At 49.4% G+C, this 18,484-nt stretch overlaps 1 protein-coding gene across 1 annotated transcript in view; it reads right to left on the bottom strand.

Annotated features, from left to right (window-relative positions):
• Positions 1–496: 496 nt before the first annotated feature.
• Positions 497–18,484, bottom strand: part of SIAH3 (siah E3 ubiquitin protein ligase family member 3) — a 67,848-nt gene continuing 49,860 nt past the window's right edge. The window contains exon 2 of the mRNA XM_015538964.2: positions 497–1,165. Within this exon, the coding sequence (XP_015394450.2) occupies positions 497–1,165 (669 nt within the window). The remainder of the gene's footprint in view (positions 1,166–18,484) is intronic.

Raw genomic sequence — 18,484 nt, 5'->3', positions numbered from 1 at the left:
ATACACCTCAGAGCTGGCCAGGTCCCCTTCCCCAACCTGCTGTCCTCACACAGTTCAGGGCTGGCTTGGTCCAAAATAGACTGAAAAGAGAAGGAAGAAATGATTGGGACACCAAATCTCCTTTCAACCCCAACGGTCCGCTTTGCGGTCTCGGTGGCTTTCGCTCATTGGGGGAGCAGCGGAGGAGGGACCTGGGGGTGGCAGGAAATAACCCTCCTGATCAAAGTGGATTAGAAATGCTCTAGAAAACTCTACCGACAAATCAGGACAAACATCACACCAAGGTCTTGAATCACAGGATGTTTACCTACTAAAATGCCCATGGCAGACAAAGACTAAGTACCACAAAGTACCTGAGACAAAAAAAAAGAAGGGAGGGAAGGAGGGAGAAGAATAAAAAGGAGCCTGGAGTCCCGGCAACCGGGGATCCCAGGGCCACAGGCAGAGTGTCTTGGCGGAGGGGGGGCCGTGCGGGAACGTCCGTTGGCCTCTGGCTTCACACCTCGACTTCTGCGGAGCAGACCTCGGCGGCGGTGATGGCGATGCCGATGGCGAGGCTGCCATTGTCGGAGAAGAGCTGGGCCAGGGAGGTGTTGAGGACGAGGCAGTCCCCATCGGTGATCACCGAGTCCACGCACTCGAGCACGGACCGGGGGGTGGCCTCCCACTTGAGACGCCGGTGGTTTCTGTTGAGCTCCAGGCGGTAGGTGAAGCAGTCGGCCTGGGTGGGGGTCCCGATCAGCATCATGGTGGCAAAGAACTGGGGGTGCCCTTCGTGCCTCTCCTGTTTCCTGAGCACCAGCAGGAAGTGGTGGCCGAGGCAGGAGTGCATGATGATCCAGTCGGCTGGGGCGGGGAGGTGCATGTCCGTGGCCAGGAAGACTATCTCTGCTCCCTGAAGGATGTCAACCCTGTGCATCTGCCGCAGGTGGGGCACCACCACCTCCAGGTGGCCTTCCCACTGGCAGGAGAACAAGGGGCACATGCAGGGTGTCACCTGGGCGGCGTGCAGCCCCGCCTCCTGGTGGCGGAGGTGGTGGGGGCGGGCGTGGTGGCGGAGGTGGTGGTGGGGGCGGTGGGGGCGGTGGTGGTGGGTGAGGTGGTGAGGGGGGAAGCCGCCTTGCTCTGGTGCGCTCTGAGTGACGGCGCGTCGGCTGGACACATACTGCGGGAGAGAGGAGAGTGTTAGTGGCTGAGGCCAGTCCCTCAGCCTGGCTGAGGCTCCCCAGGTTCTGCCAAGAGTGGAAAGCAGGCGGCGAAAGCTTTGTTTCTTAAAAAAAAAAAACAACAAAAAACCAAGGGGCGGGGGCTACCCGGGTGGCTCGGTCGGTTGAACATCCGACTCTTGATTTCGGCTCCGGTCACCATCTCACAGTTCGTGAGTTCGAGCCCCACGTTGGGCTGGCCGTGCAGCGCCTGCTGGGGATTCCCTGTCTCCCTCTCTGCATGCCTTCGCTGCTCCCCTGAGCACACCATGCGTTCTCTCTCTTTCTCTCTTTCTCAAAATAAATAAATATTAAAACCACCACCCCACCAGAAACGAGGGGAAACTGCCAGCCTGTTCTCCAAAGTGGCAGCACCGTTTTATATTCCCGTCGGCCGGGTAAGAGGATTCCAGTGTCTCCCCGTCCTCGCCAACACTTGTGATTATCCGATTTGACAGATGCTTTCATGAGACACAATTAAATTGTTCTGAAGGTCTTGCCAGATCTAGGTGCTGAGACATTGTTAAATCTTCTCCACGTCGTGTCATTTTGGTATAGGATCTAAATTGTGCCAATTAAAAACGGAAGCTCCCGCAAAAAATTCCTTTCGCGAAGAAGATATTTTCCAAAGCTAACAGCATGTTAAAAAAAAAACAAAAACAAACCCCTAAAAAAAAAATGAGGTAGATGCCTTGGGTGGTTGAGATTCTGAAACTTCAGTCCAAGAAAAGACAATATTTATGTCTTTCTGATTCCTTAACAAAATACTGAAACAAATAGGCAATTTCCCCCTTCAACGTGCATTATGATGGTCATTAGTCATAAAGACAAAAAGCAATTTTTTTTTTTGCTTTTTTAATACTGCTAATATTTTTGTGCAGGCATTAGAAGCCAATGGAATTCCTCCCCTCCCTTTCTTATCATTGATATTATTATATTTTTTTACGTTTAATTATTTATTTTGAGAGAGAGAGAGAGAGAGAGAGAGAGAGAGGGAGAGAGACAATCCCAGGCGGCTCCGCACTGTCGGCACAGAGCCCGACGTGGGGCTCGAACTCACGAACTGTGAGATCATGACCAGAGCTGAAATCAAGAGCCGGCCGCCTAACCGACTGAGCCACCCAGGCGCCCCCATTGCTATTCTTATTAGAACAACGCTGCGGTAAGTGCCTGTTTGTCCTTCCAGTGCTGCCAGGGGTTGTGCCGTCTTGGGTGCCCTCCCCTGGGTCCTCAGGAGGGATGCAGAGCTGATGATGTGCAACTTTGGCCACAGTTCCCAGGGAGGGAGCCTCATCTGTGACTCCTGGGACTTCGCCCTTACCCCCGATCGCCACCCCCCCCACAGCGAGCACATTTCTGCCCTGTTCCAGGCTCACTGCTCCAGAGCAGCTTCCCAGGGGCTCAATGTGAGGAAGCCTCCACCCCGAGACTCTCCCGATCCTTTGTTCCTCGTGGCAGTGTGTCCACACCCCCCCCCCCCCCCCCCCCCCCCCCCGCCCCAGGAGCTATGATGGCTCTTTCTGATCAGGTATCAGTAAACACTGATTGAATACCTTCTCTGGCCGGACCGTGAGGGTGCTTAGGGGGATCAGCTGTGAGCAGGATGAACCGTGTTTCTGGCTGTGGGTGGCACACAGACATCAGCGTGCGCCTCATTAATTGTGATTTTCGCAAGGGTCCTCCCTGTGACCCGAGGACTACGGTTCCTATTTTTCAGTTGAAGAAACCGGCTTCCGTGGTAGCGTGCCCAAGGTTACAAAGCTTGGCCGTTTTGACACCCACCCCCCTGACTCTGAACACGGCAGCCCTGCTCCCCCCCTTCTCCCTCCCTGAAGCTCTCCCTGCCTCCAGCTCCTCCTCCATTCCTGGAGTTCCAGCTCGGGTTCCTTGAATTAGCTTGCGGGACCGGGGCCGTGCAGTGAGGTGGCACCTCGCGGGGCGCTCGGGGCACGAGGCCATCCCGGGGCAGCCGGCCTCTGGGCGGAACTCAGGCACCGTGTCCCTTGTGCCCCGGGTCTCTAAGCCCTATCAGGACTGCAGGTGCCTTTGGACCCTTGCCTCCTCCTCTCGGTTCCTTTCGTCCCCAATGTGGAGAGTTTGAGGGTGAAGGTCTGCCTTCTGACTCGTGCCACTGTGGCTGCCAGGGTGCCCGTCTCCCTGGGCTCGAGGATGGCTAATGGTGGAGGCCTGGCTGGCTTCCCTTTCTTTAGGGTATCCTGGGCCCCACCCCCCTCCACTGCGTATACACCCCCCACATGGTGTGCGGGTTGCCCTGTGGCCCGGGTGACTTAGAGGCGGGCATTGCACCAGCTCTGCTCTGGGGTTGTTAGCTCCAGCTGCCAGTTTCTGCGCCCTGCCCGGGGACGGCAGCCGACCTGGGGCGTGCGCCACAGGGGCCTTTCCGTGGTTCCTGCAGTGTTCCTGGGCAGAAGGGGAGGGGCAGCGTGCCGTCACCCATCCTGCACCCCTGCCAGGCCCATGAGGGAGGCTGTGTTCCAGAATCCTGCTAGTGATGGGTCTGACTTCCCCTTTCGTGTTAAATATAGGAAAGGGGACTGACTAGTAGGTAACCTCTGCTAAGAATTAGGCACTTGGAAAGTTGGTATTTTTTTGCATAATTACTTCATTTAATTTTTCACAGGAAAGATCAATTCCTCTTTATTTTTTTAATTTTTTTTAACGTTTATTTATTTTTGAGACAGAGAGAGATAGACCATGAACAGGGGAGGGTCAGAGAGAGAGGGAGACACAGAATCCGAAACAGGCTCCAGGCTCTGAGCTGTCAGCACAGAGCCCGACGCGGGGCTCGAACTCACGGACCGCGAGATCGTGACCTGAGCCGATGTCGGAAGCTTAACCGACTGAGCCACCCAGGCGCCCCGATCAATTCCTCTTTAAAAAACAAATGAAAAACTTAAATCTGGCTTAGCTCCTACCTGCCTGCTGGTGGCATGTACCATTCAGTCAGTGGGAGAGGGGGAGTTTCTCGTATCCCTTGGGAACATACAAAAGCCCAGGGCTCGCACACTGTCGGCCACATGCCAGGGTCCCCCCAGGTCTTTCCAACAGACTCAGTCCTGGCAGTGGGGTTCGTCTGCTGGGCTCAAGAGGACTGGTCTCGGCCTCTCACGGAAAGCCCCAAAAGCGGTCCCCTCTCCCAGCCTCTGAGAAGCTCCTTTCTCTCACTTTGTCTTTACAACAATCACTAAAAAAACATATTTGTCTTGCAGATGAAGAAACCTAGAGATGTTGAGTCCCTTGCCCAAGGTGACGTGGCTCATAAGGGGTGCCGCTGGGAACAGAGCCCAGATCAGTCAAAGGTGACAGAGATCAGAGTCTGTGATGATCACAGGCTGGATGTCCGCACCTCTCTATTCTGTTTCACTGTTTATTTGTCCCGTAGCCCTGATTAAGTCAGTTTCCCTATCAACAAAATATTTATCTCAAAGGGTTGTTTGGGGATCGAAGGAAATAATGCTTGTGAGACAGCTTTAATAACTACATCAAATTATTACAAGTATTGCAATACTTGTTATTAAGTATTACATCAAGATGGCATTTCCCTTTAGATGTGGATTTGGGTGATTACTTCCGGTGGCCTTCTGCCTCAGTCCATGCCTGCCTGTGTCTGTCCTGGCCAGATGATCTTTGCACTTGGGCAGCACTCTGGACTGAACACAGGCCAACATAAGGGCCTGGAAACCCCAACATTGCACTTGGCCTGGGGCCTCCTGTCCCAACACAGACCCATGATGGCAGAACATCCTGAAATTCCCGTCGCAGAAATGGGTCTCTGGGGGTCCTGGTAGAGATGGAGAAGAGGTGGCCGTGGTGCCGGAGAGCAGCCAGAGGCGGCAAAATATCACCGGTGCTCAGGGGAAGTCATTAAGGGGCCCAAGAGACACAGCTTCCTGCGATAGAGCGCTCCTGCGCGCTCAGGATGGGGCCGGTGGTAAGTCCCACTCTTGTCCAACCAGAGGACCTTAGCAACGGCCCTTCCACCTTGCTTCCTTCGGCCTCATCTTCCACTAGCCTTTTCATTTTTTAATTGCTGCTGGGTGACAAAGCCCAGGGCACAATCTGAAGCCACTGAAGTGAATGACTATGCAAATAGAGTAGGACACTATCAACTCAGGGAGCCCCTGCAATCGCTGTGCGCCAAGAAGGCTCTAGGAATAAACCCAGCCTTAATTCTTCCCCTTCTTCCTGCTCCATTTTCTGATGCAAAATATGTTTCTTTTAAACGATCTTCGGGTGAGTGAGGTCACAGGGTTTCTGGCAGGGAGAAAGGATTCTTTTAATTGGCAAAATGCTAATCGTTTTGGAAAATGAATTCTAATCTTCCCATCTAATACAGTGGATGTGAGTAATTACTTTCCTTCACTAAACTGTTAATGCAACATTAGTGATTACGCTAATTAAAACTAATGAACTCTTACAGGCTGATAAACTCCTCAGTCAGTCAGCAGATGCCTTCCTCCCATTGGCTGTATTTAACTTCCCATTTGGAAGAGAGATCTTGAATTAACCTTTAGAATAATGTGCAAAATTGGGTTTAGAAGTGTTAGGCTTTATGGACTGGGTATAATTCTTTCCCCAAGCATTAGTGAGACCATTTCCACTGAGGGTGTAATTGAATTTAAAAAACGCCTTCCTTAATTTGATCAGCCACACTCCTATGGTTGGTAATGGCTCTCTCTCCAAATCCTGGCCTCCAAAGAGGACAACTGCCCCTGGAAAATCTCATGACCCTTTCTGCTCTCTGTGGCCAGCAAGCCCTGCTTGCTACTGTATTTCAGCTGGGGGAGGGTTTGCACCCAATTTCAAATGACAGGCATTTGCTTAGACTTTGCTCACGCAAAGTCTCTTTTGTGAGAGCGACTTAAGGGAGGGGGGGGTGTGGAGGAGGGGAGAGCAACATGCTTATCAGTGCATTTCACACCCAGGGCCGAAGAGCAGGTGGGAGAGGGGGTAAAATTTCAGGGTAGGTATCAGAGTTTGGGGATAACATCAAGGCCTGCACCAAGTTTGTAATCAGGGCTGCTAAGAAGAGGGAATAATTGTTAGCTACCCCTAGGTCCCACTCTGCAGTGCCTAAAAATTCTCGCTCTTTCCAGGAGGGACAGTCAAGGCTGAAGGCTGAGCGTTGCCTGTTCTATTTTCCCCGGACACCTTGGCCCTTCCCCTCTTTTCGTCAAAACCTACCGTGACTGTAGACGTGCCCACAAAACCCAGGAGGACTCTGGAATGCCTTCCAAGCAGTCAAAAAATAAGCTGAGAGCAGAAAACAACAGTGGGACTCTTGTCACCTGAGATAGAACATCTTCATTAGAGAATGTGTCCCATGCTCCATTTCCCCCAGACTTAGTTATACTTGGGACACAGATGGATGAGATCTTCCTGTGGACAACATGGTAATGTCCATAATTTTCTTTGAAATATTTTAGTGGGAGGGATGTGGTATAAACGTGTACCTTTTTAACCAGACTGTAGAGGCTATCAGTTCCCTAATCAGGAAGTCACTCTTTGAGGTGATCGTCCGACACTTTAGCAGGAAGGCCACACTCCAGAGATGACAACTGCCATTGCCTCAGTCTCCATATTTCTGATCCACACCAGATGCTGCTAATTAACATTTTGCAGAGGCTTTCGTTGGTGAAATTGGTGGTTGGTTAGTCAGAATAACAAAGGCTAGAAATGGACTTGCCTGTATAAAATTCATGGTTTTCAAGCCATGAAGATCGGTTTAAGTATTGCAGAGAGATCCTTCACTGTAGGGGTGGGCCTGGAAGCTTATTCCCTAAACATTGCTGTATCTGGCCACCGAGTCAAGGCCCATCTCTAAGAATACCTGATTCTTGCCTCCGTTACATCACTGCACACACAGTTTCTTTTACCGATGATCAAAATTATGTAAATTCAGCAGGGAGACATGGGTTAGCAGACACACAGAAGGCTTGGGCCTTGGGATATATGTATGCCGTTAACTAATTGGAAAAGAGGACAATGAAAATGAAAATTTTGCTGAACCAAACTTTTTTTTTTTAATTTTTTTTTTTTAACATTTATTTATTTTTGAGACAGAGAGAGACAGAGCATGAACGGGGGAGGGTCAGAGAGAGAGGGAGACACAGAATCTGAAACAGGCTCCAGGCTATGAGCCATCAGCACAGAGCCCGACGCGGGGCTGGAACCCACGGACCATGAGATCATGACCTGAGCCGAAGTCGGACGCTCAACCGACTGAGCCACCCAGGCGCCCCTGAACCAAACTTTTTAAGAACCAAGGTCCGTGGGCAAAGAGCAGTGAGAGGGGTCCATACACGTGTCTGTATGCACACCAGTCCTATGATTTCGAAAGCCTCTTGACCCGCCTGGTCAGGTATACATCCAGGACAGTCTCACTCTGTGAGGAGTGGGGAAGGAATATGTGGGTGACATTTTGAGAACAAAACCTAGGACTCAGATCTTGAGCTCTCAGGGCCCTTCTTTAGTTCCTAGGCCCTGGCTCTTGGCTGCCCGGGGCTGGTTGATTTATACATAGTTTCCTGCCTTTTGAGAGCCTTCAGGATGGGGACTTGTTGCTCACACGTCCTCACTGCTCACATGGTGCCTGACACGCGGTGGATACTTGATACATATTTGTGTCATCCATCGGGCTATTAGTGACACCCTCACGTACGAGGATCATGTTGGCTCTTGTCCTTTGTAGCATTTGGGTGGCTCAGCCACAGTCCCGACTGGTGTTGTCTGTCTGAGACCAATAAGCCTCTGTAAGGTGGATGCCGCCTCTCTCTCTCTGCCCTGTGGAGTCAAGTGGCAGTTAAGACCTGTCCAGCTCACGCTGAAATTACTAGCTCGCGGCCTTCTCTCCTCAGCTGGGGTGGACGCCATTGAGGGCAGGGGCCGTATTTAGTTTGCCCAGTGCCTAGCCCAGTGATGGGCAAATCCAGCACTTGGACGTATCTGGCATCGGGTAAAGTCTCCATCAGCTTTTGTTGCTGGAGTAAACGAATGCGTGAATGATGTATAAATGGAACCCTGTTCTGGACCGTATCTTTGGAAAGGCTGTTTGTTTTCAGGTGGAGGCCCTGTCCTGTGCCTTTTATTTTCGGCTGCTACATTCTCAGGAGTGCGTAGGGGTGTGTGTGTGTCCTTGTGAGTCCACGGCTGTGGGCTTATCGGGAAGGTCTCCTGGCAGCCCCTTACCCAGAACCCAGCGGTGATGGGACACAGAGTAGGCGCAGGGCTCTGGCCAGGAGGAGGACACTGAGGACAGTGCTCAGCTGCTGTCGTAGGCTATAAAATAAAAGCCTTGAGGAACAAACTTTTCATGTCAGAGGGGTACTTTATTTGCTTTTACTTTTTTTACAGAGATTACTCTAAGCCTCAGACATTCCTTTTATTAATAGCAGATTGCTCTTTACAAGTTGTTTGAGAAGGACAGGCTGCTCGATCAACCCAGGAAATCTGTCCACTTGCTAGACTGATCTAGACCCACTTTCCCCTCCCATACCTCGGCAAGACCGCTGACGTAGCAAAAGGCTGAATGCACCCATATACTCTTCCGGCTATACCCCTCCTCTTGAGGTGAGGCACTAATGGGTTGTGCCTGCCCGGAGCCCTTGAACCGACCCATGGAGACCACACTCCAGATAAAGGAGATCCTGTATTCCCTACCAAATGGCTCTAAGTCAACGTCCTGTAGCTGTGCTATTTCTGGGACCCAACATCCAGAAGGTGGACTGTTAGACATGAGATATGGCCCATGGATGACTATTTCGGGGGATATGCACAGAGTTGGGATGTATGGCCTGTGGAGGTTCATTTGCCTTTGCCTGGGGCCTGTCACAGTGCCAGACTAAGCCTCATGACGAAGAAAGCGACACAGGCCACTGGCTGGGGGTCGTGGCCATGCAGATCACTCCGAAGGGGGAATTCCTAAAGGGGGAGGATAGAACATATTTTAAGAGTCTCTTACCTTGATTTGTACTCATAAGTATCTGAACTTGGAAGCGTGTGGACCTCCATCTGCACTTTGGCCTTGAGCCCTGCAAACGTCAGGGGTGGGCCTGCAGTCCCACCACGTAGTCGGAGGAGTGCCTGTCCGTCTTCATTTACTCTCTGGCTCTGCCTTTCATCTGCGAGATTTTGAGCCTGCTAATGAGTATTTTGAATCTTGCAGGTGAAAGGGCTTTTTCTTAAAAGCAACTTTTCGTGTACTGACATTTTTATATCTGCATTTGGCAAGCGAAACCCGGTGCCTGGGTGAGCCGTTTAAAGGTTAAAAATAGGGGCCCCTGGGTGGCTCAGTCGGTTAAGCGGCCGACTTCTGCTCAGGTCATGATCTCTCGGTTTGTGGGTTCGAGCCCCGCGTCGGGCTCTGTGCTGACAGCTCAGAGCCTGGAGCCTGCTTCCGATTCTGTGTCTCCCTCTCTCTCTGCCCCTCCCCTGTTCATGCTCTGTCTCTGTCTCAAAAATAAATAAACATTAAAATAATAATAATAATAAAAAAAATAAAGGTTAAAAATAAATGAATCGAAGCCCCGTGAACGTGAGCATCTCCTTAGAAGGAAGGAGGGAGTGACGTAAGGGGGGTGTGCCCAGCCTGCTGGGAGAACCACTTCGCCCAGTCTGCACAAGCTCAGGCTGCGGGCATCGGTGCCGCTCAGGGTTATGGGTACGGTAGGAGCCGGTGCCGGAACCTGGGACGGGGGCCTCTTGCTGAAAATGGCTACGTGCCCACAGGCCGACGTCACAAGTTGTGAGGGGCAGAGGTGTGTCCTCGGTGTTCTCGGACCTTCTGGTGGCCAGGCTGCTCCCCTGGTCTCCAGGGACCCCACAGATTCAGCCTGCTCTGCCAGAGCTCCATATCTTCCTCATCCTTTTCGCCTGGAGCACCCTTTGTCCTGGCTAAGTTGTATTCCTCCTCGGCGCGTTCCAAACTCTCAATAGGTTGGTCTGTTGCTGGTATATTTCCTTTGTAACACACAACACGCTTATTCAAGGTCCAGGTTTCCTGTTAGACCATGAGGTAAGCTCCAGGTGGGCGAGCATTATATCTGTGTTAACCCCGCTGTATCCCCAGTGACAGTAGCGTAGGAACGTGGTAGGTTCCCCAGAAACATTTTTGGAGAAGACGAATGAACGACCCCTCCCCATTGACCTGTTATACTAGCATAATCTGACCACTTTTCGCCGTCTGGCTGCTACTCCCCTAGGGCAAATCTCCCTCATCACCTCTCTGGGCTTTACCAGAGCCTCCTGACTAGTTGTCGTGGGGCTGAAAGGTGGACCCCCAAAATAGGTCAACCTCCTAACTTCTGGAACCTGTGAATGTGACTTTATCTGAGCAAAAGGGGGCTTTGCTGATGTAGATAAGTTCAAGATCTTGAGATGAAATCATCCTGGATTATCCCTGTGTCCGTTCTTGCCTCATTTGGACAGTAATTTGTCTCACCAAGTATTTTAATGGGTTTCCATCCCATTCCAAATAAAGCCAAAGATCCCTATCATGGCCACCAAGAGCTGACACACTCTGGCTCCCAGCTAACTCCCTGGCCTCGCCTTTTTCCCACCCATATCCTCCTTGCTCCCTTTGCTCTAAACAATTTACCACTTTTTGTGCGTTAACCGTGCTGTCTCCACCTGTCACAGGGCCTTTGCATGATCTCTTTGCTTAGAACACTATCAGATACCCATGCTGGGTCTCTCTCCCACTTCATCTGCAGCGCTGCTCCGCAAGTACCTTCAATCTGAGGCTGCCTTCCCTCCCCTTCACTTACAAAAAACCTCTCTCCATCCTCTTACTCTAATTTATTTTGCTCCATGGCATTTATCAACACTATGGAACTGTAATGTACATATAGTATAGGTCATATATCTACGCGTGCGCACTGTACTGTCTTCTCTACTGTAATGTAAGTTTCTTGGGACTAGGAGCTTGGCTATCTTGGTTAACTACTGTATCTCTAGAACATTATCTGGTACCTAAAAGAGAACAGCAATTTTTTTTTTTCTTCAAATGAATGAATAATTTCCTCTTGGTCTTAAGCTCTTCCATCTTAGAGGACCCGAGGGAAGTGTCCCTGTCACTGGAATGTCGATGTGACTGTCGTCATTCCTGACACCCTGCCCCGGTCTCCCCGTCAGAGTTTTGGGCAGCTGTGACTTGCTGGGTTTCTCCCAACCTGTGACTGCTGAAACCATGGAACTTCTCGTGTCTGCAGGGAACTAGGAAGGCAATGGAGACAGGCATTCGTTCAGGTGTGTCCTTGATCCCTGCATCAGTAGTATCTCTGAACTACTGATTTGCAGATTCAGAGTAAGATGTACCAGAAGCATTCCTGAGCTCACTCTAACTTTCAAAGTGGGCTCATGCTTAGGGTCAGGCCTAGCTTACTGTGCATAGTGTTAGGCCTGTCCTCCAGGACTTCCTGGCCCGTCCATCCTGGCTCCCAGCCTCCAGATTTCCCACCACTGATGAATTCACGCCTGCACACTGTCCTCCTCAAAGGCTTCTAGGCCCATCATGTCCAGGCTGTGAGAGAAGCAGAGGTTCTCTGCATGCCTAGGACCCCCAGAACTAGGAATTCTGGTTTCCTCCCTGAGAACTCGCCTCTTTCCTGGATGATTAAGACTGGGAACTGCTTCACTGTCAGGGAACACTGTCTACACACAGGCATGGATATGGCCTCTAGTCCTTCCGGGATGATCGTCAACTCACAATTCCATACGCTAATACCAGAAATGCACAGATCTAGAGCAGAGGACCAGGTCGTTTCACACAAAAGACCATCTTTTGACAGCAGGCTAAATTCCCAAATAATGATCTTTAGCAGATTAGGCCTCCCTATAAGCTTGTCCTTAAAATAGGAACTGTGTCATTTGATCAAGAGTAGATGGCAAGTTGGTGCTACAGAGTGGAAAGAAAACATATTTGAAGTCTGACAAACTTGGAAATGAATCCTGGCTTTGCTACTAAAACCCGTGAGACTGTGGACTCGTTAATTAACCTCCCTGTCCTTCAGTTTCTTTATAAGGTGGGGATTATGATGCCATAGGGTTGAAGTGAGGACTGAATGAGATGCAAAGTACATTGTATAGTATCTGGCCCCAAGTAAGGAGATATCCTTACCTAAGTTATCATTGTGTTCACTACTATTATCTTTATCTGGCTAGTGGATGGAGATGTGAGCTAAGGAAATTCACCCTGCATAATTCCTAGGCCCATAGCTGAGTTAGATGAAATCATAAAAACACCAAAGCCCTTCCAAATCTCCTGTAAAGCTCCCTGAAAATTCTCACCCGAGACCGGTGTTTTCACTAGCAAAAGCCTTTTACTATTTCCATCTCATCACTGGCCAATGGATGCTGGTTGCAACGTAGAGAGAGGTTTAATGTATGTAAAGAGCCCAGCTTAGTGCTTGGAACATCGGTGGCCCTCAGTAAATGATTACTGTCACCTTCATCATCGTCGTCACCCGCTAGCATTTTGGTCAATGCAATGCTGCTACAAAGTTTAATCCTACAAGCAGGTCTGGCCCTTGGTCCTCCCACCTTTCCCACCTGCTCATCCCTCTTTGCTCCACTGAGGGTCTCTTTTTGAGGCCCGTCACCGTGCTGGCACGGCCTGAATGGCACTGGGTAGGTTGTGCCTTCCCTTGAGACCAGCTCCCTGCCTAGGAGCGATCTCATACTTTCTATATCTTTAAAGCATGTTTCCTGAGGGAAGTTTGCCCTGTGTGTCTTTCTGTTTCCCCAGAGCCTCCGATCCACGCTGCCCATGGCAGTGATATTCATGATGGTTTGTACCATCATTATAACACCTAAGCAGGCCTGATATGTGGAAGAGTCCCTGAAAGGGACAAAGGTATGGCCACACCACAATGGCTCAAATGAAACAGACCAACAGTACCAAGTGTTGGCAAGGGTGCGGAGCAATTGAAACTCTCATACACCTGCTCATGGGCGTGTAAAATGATACAATCACTTGGGGAATTTTTTTTTTTTTCAGTATCCATTGAAGCTAAATCTATGCCAGCTCCTTTGACTCAGCAGTCCCACCCCTGGGCATATACGTGTGGGGAAACAATTCTTCATTGATCTCTTCCATTTTTTGCATATCTTGCAAGCATAGCACTGAATGTCCTTTATTCCAGACTATGTTTTCAAGGATGTTTTTATAGTGAACAGCCTTGAAATATAGAGTTAGTGATTCTTTGGAGCAAAGGGCCAGTTTACTTGTAGCCTTGGGACACAGATACCATATCTGCTTTAGGGATTGAGGGCAGGTGTGCTTGCTGTACATTTTAAGAGATTTGGGTTCCCTAAGCTTTTGTAATAATGCAACATACTGTGTGTGCAGACCTCATCTGGCCCTCTCTGCATAACCCTGTGGGAATTGAGTTTCAAAGAACTGGTGCAAAAATGTGAATGCCTTAAGACAGTCTCTTCAGCAAGTGGTGCTGGGAAAACTGGACAGCGACATGCAGAACAATGAACCTGAACCACTTTCTTACACCATACACAAAAGTAAACTCAAAATCGTTGAAAGATCTCAATGTAAGACAGGAAGCCATCAAAATCCTCGAGAAGAAAGCAGGCAAAAACCTCTTTGATCTTGCCCACAGCAACTTCCTACTCAGCACATCTCCGGAGGCAAGGGAAACAAAAGTAAAAATGAACTACTGGGACCTCATCAAAATAAAAAGCTTCTGCACAGCGAAGGAAACAATCAGCAAAACTAAAAGGCAACCAACAGAATGGGAGAAGATATTTATTTGCAAACGACATATCAGATAAAGGGTTAGTATCCAAAATCTATAAAGAACTTCTCAAACTCAACACCCAAAAAACAGATAATCCAGTGAAGAAATGGGCAAAAGACATGAATAGACACTTCTCCAAAGTAGACATCCAGATGGCCAACCGACACATGAAAAAAATGCTCAACATCACTCATCATCAGGGAATACAAATCAAAACCACAATGAGATACCACCTTACACCTGTCAGAATGACTAACATTAACAACTCAGGCAACAACAGATGTTGGCGAGGATGCCGAGAAAGAGGATCTCTTTTGCACTGCTGGTGGGAATGCAAGCTGGTGCAGCCACTCTGGAAAACAGTATGGAGGTTCCTCAAAAAACTAAAAATAGAACTACCCTGTGACCCAGCAATTGCACTACTAGGCATTTATCCATGGGTTACAGGTGTGCTGTTTCGAAGGGACACATGCACCCCTATGTTTATAGCAGCACTATCAACAACAGCCAAAGAATGGAAAGAGCCCAAATGTCCATCGATGGATGAATGGATAAAGAAGATGTGGTATATATACACACACACACACACACACACACACACACACACAATGGAGTATTACTTGGCAATCAAAAAGAGTGAAATCTTGCCATTTGCAACTACGTGGATGGAACTGGAGTGTATTATGCTAAGTGAAGTTAGAGAAAGACAAAAATCATATGACTTCACTCATATGAGGACTTTCAGAGACAAAACAGATGAACATAAGGGAAGGGAAGCAAAAATAATATAAACACAGGGAGGGGGACAAAACAGAAGAGACTCATAAATACGGAGAACAAACTGAGGGTTACTGGAGGGGAGGGGGGATGGGCTGAATGGGTAAGGGGCATTAAGGAATCTACTCCTGAAATCATTGTTGCACTCTATGCTAACTTGGATGTAAGTTTAAAAAACCAATTAAATGAAAATTAAAAATAAAATAAAAACCACCTAGATGCCCTTTAAATGGCTACATTATGGTACATTCACACAATGGAATGCTACACAGCTATAGCAAGACAATGATTTCCGCAGCACACAACAATAGGAATAAACTTCAAAAATAAGTTGGATAAAGAAAAACTAGACACAGGAGAGGACACACGTAATAATTCTATTTGTATGAAGTTCAAAAGCGTGCAAAACTATGGTGACAGAGGCTTGAACAGCGGTTAGCTTTGTGTGGGGGCCTATTGACTGGGAACAGACGTGCGGGACACTCTCTTGGGCTGTGCACATTTTAACTCTCGATCTAGGCGGTGGTTCTATGGATGCACACACACACACGCACGTATAAATCCACCGAGATATTGCTAAAGGTCTGTGCACTTCGCTGTATACTCTACGTGGACAAATGAACAAAGGAAAGAAGGGAGTGGTGCATGTGGCCATTGTCTCTAGGTCACTGTTAAACGGGCACGTTGTACAAAGTTTAAGGGAGAGCTCTAGAAACCTTTTCTTTCATTTCTCCAGGTGCTCATTTGACCCATGGATTGGTCTGGTTGCCCGTGACGCTACTAGCTAGGGGATTGGAAGCTGGGGATGGGAGTCACAGCAGGGACGGGCCCTGGACTCAGCAGGTGGGCTTGCGGCTGCCATTCCTAGGGCGACGCAGGGCCCCGAACCCGGAGGAAAAGCAGTTGAAGGTATTCACAGTCATGCCTGGAGTGGTGCAGGCCCAGCCCTTTGGTTCTAGGGGCAGAAGCCCCCTCTCTGAGCCTAGATTAAGGGGCTGAGGACTGAAACTTGTACCACAGCATGTCAGTGGGTTAGCGGAGGCTAACTGTGGGCTGAATACAGGCTCCCTCCCTCTCTGCAGTGTGGTTCTCCTCACCCCAGTTGAGGACCAGCACCACCGCCCCACCCCGTTGAGAAGCGGCTGACAGCTCTGAGTAAATCCCCGTAAGCGAGGGGGCAGGTGTTTTATTGACTCTAAAGCTTTCTCAGTAGCTGGGTACATATTTAATAAAAATCTTAGGCTTCGGGGGAAGACATGGGAAGGCAGAAGGGAGAACGGTTGCCCTCTGGGCTTGGGAGGTTAGCAGTCTGGCCAGTCCCTAATAACTCATTCATCCAATATTCATCTTTTAAGTTATTACAGTCACCGTGTGTCTCTAAGGAACACGTTTATTAGTGTCCACTAAGATAATTAGCCCAATGTACTTCAAGGCAACTGACATTGTTCCCGTAAGAGCATTTCTTTCCAGATTTCTCCATGGCTGCCTTTCCACGTTGGGCCTGTTGTGTTCGTATTTCTCCCATAGTCCCCAGTGGAGGGTGCTCACTTTCTACTGTTGTCCCAGACTCTCCAGCTGGCCCAAGGGGAAGGAGACTGAGAATCCACCTGCGGCCTAGGATTCTTGCAACCTGCACAACGCCTGCAGCTTGGGTTACATCTAGGATCACCCCAGGGGCTGGGCTTGCCTCCTATCATCAGTCTGCTTTTCCCCATGCTCTAGGGGAATGTTGTAGAAGGGAAGGCATTTGTGGAGCTCTGAGCGATCCAAAGCACCTGCTTTTGTGCCCTGCACGTGTATAAATCCCAGAGCATCTCTCGTAGTTTCACAAACTGCAAAGCTCCTTTCACAGCGGGCTAGACGGGCGTGCCTGAAACACTGCAGTGTGCACACGACCCCCCTGGGCGTCCTGTGCAAGCGCAGACTCTGATTCAGCAGGTCTGGGCCGGGGCTGACGTGCTGCATTTCTAACCAGCCTGCGTGTCAGCGCTGCTGGGGCACAGACTCCACTTGGAGGAGGGGGAGCCAGACCGGCTCTTCTCTGCCCACTTACGGCCTGCCGGGCATCCCTTTTGGAATCAGATAGAGGATTCTTAATGACCGCAGACATTCCTCTTAACTCTGACACTTTAACAACCTCCAACCCTCGCAGGTTCCAGAGTACCTTCCCGGAATCGGCTGCCCGATTCCACACAAGACACTGTTTCGTTTGTCAGTCCTCAGGGTCCCCGTGCCCAGAGCTTGGAGCACAGACTGACTTCACAGGAGGGGAAGGAAGGAAGCAAAACTCCGAGGGAATTTTTAAGCACAGAATGGGAAGGTGGTTTATCTTCTTTCTTTTCACTGTATTTAAAGTCATTGTTTCAGAGAGCTTAGCTTTAATTAATAAGTCCTTTACTTTTACGGCTGCCTGCAGTTTCCTACTATTTACTTAAATTGGGTTTTCACGTTCAGAAGTTCAAAGCAGCTTCCTCCTCTTCGTTTTAAGGAGTAATACATAAACAAACATCACTCTCTTCAGCGGCATCCATCGAGTCCCACACTGTTCTGCTGTTACATGGTGAATTCATTCGTTCATTCGCTCATTCGTTTATTTCACAAATATGTATTGAGCAGCAACTATGTGCTGTGGGGGGTGGGGTGGGGGTGGTGGGGATAAAATGGTGAACAAAGCAAACAGGGTCCCTGTTGTCACAAAGCAGGTTTTTCTAGTAAGGACAGCAGATGCTTTCAGAGGTCAGGAAGGCCTTTGTAGAGAATGGTCAGGGTGGCTTCCTCTCCAGTTTCTGGCAGAGGATTGAGTGCAAATTGCCCTGTCCTTTTTTGCTTTCTCTTCTATTTCTTAAAAAATGTTTGTTTATTTTGAGAGAGAGACAGGGAGAGAAAATCCCATGCAGGCTCTTCACTGTCAGTGCCGAGCCTCACAGGGGGCTTGATCTCACAACCCTGAGGTCATGACCTGAACTGAAATCAGAGTTGGACACTTAACCGACTGAGCCACCCAGGTGCCCCTCGCTTTCTCTTCTCTTAATGTCGAACCCAGCGGGAGGAGAGGGAAGGGCAGAGGGAAAAGAAGGAAGCCTTGGATGAGGGGTGAGGAAGGAGCTAGGATCTACTTTAGAGTCAAGAAAGTGACTGAGCTCTGTGTAAATTACCTGTAAGGGGGGCGGAGTTTGGAAGGAACTTTATCTTCCTCCCCATCCCTTCCCCTATGCCACCACTGTCAAAAGATTCTTCCATGAATCCAATAGTGGAGAGTATTTCAGAAGGAAGATAAATTGCTAATGGCACGAAAGCGTTCCTCCATAAAACACAGGAGTGACAAGTCCTCAATCCTCGCCCTGCTAATGTACCAACCTCATGACAAGAAGCCAACATGAGAGGAATTTTCCTCAATTTCTCCGCATTACTAGAATTCAGTATTTGCACAGCACTTGATCTTGGCCAAGCGCTTAACAGTCATTCCCTGGCTCATCGTCGCAAGGCTTGATGAACAGACCTCAGGATACAACCTACATTTCCTCGTGTTGGCTAAGAAAGGGAGTGGAGGCAGAGAGTGTGTGTGATGGGGACAGGGCAGGGGCACATGGAAAGGAGGCTCATGGAGAAAGGAGATGTGGTCTCTGTCCTTCCACTTCTTATGAAGCCAAGAGCAGCTCTTTTCACCTTTCCAGGACTTTGTGTTCATAACTGTAAAATGAGAACACGAATACTTGCCTCCCCTCCTACGGG

This window comes from Panthera tigris, chromosome A1, assembly GCF_018350195.1.
Source record: "Panthera tigris isolate Pti1 chromosome A1, P.tigris_Pti1_mat1.1, whole genome shotgun sequence".
Lineage (NCBI taxonomy): Eukaryota > Metazoa > Chordata > Mammalia > Carnivora > Felidae > Panthera > Panthera tigris.
This window is presented reverse-complemented; position numbering and strand designations above follow the sequence as displayed.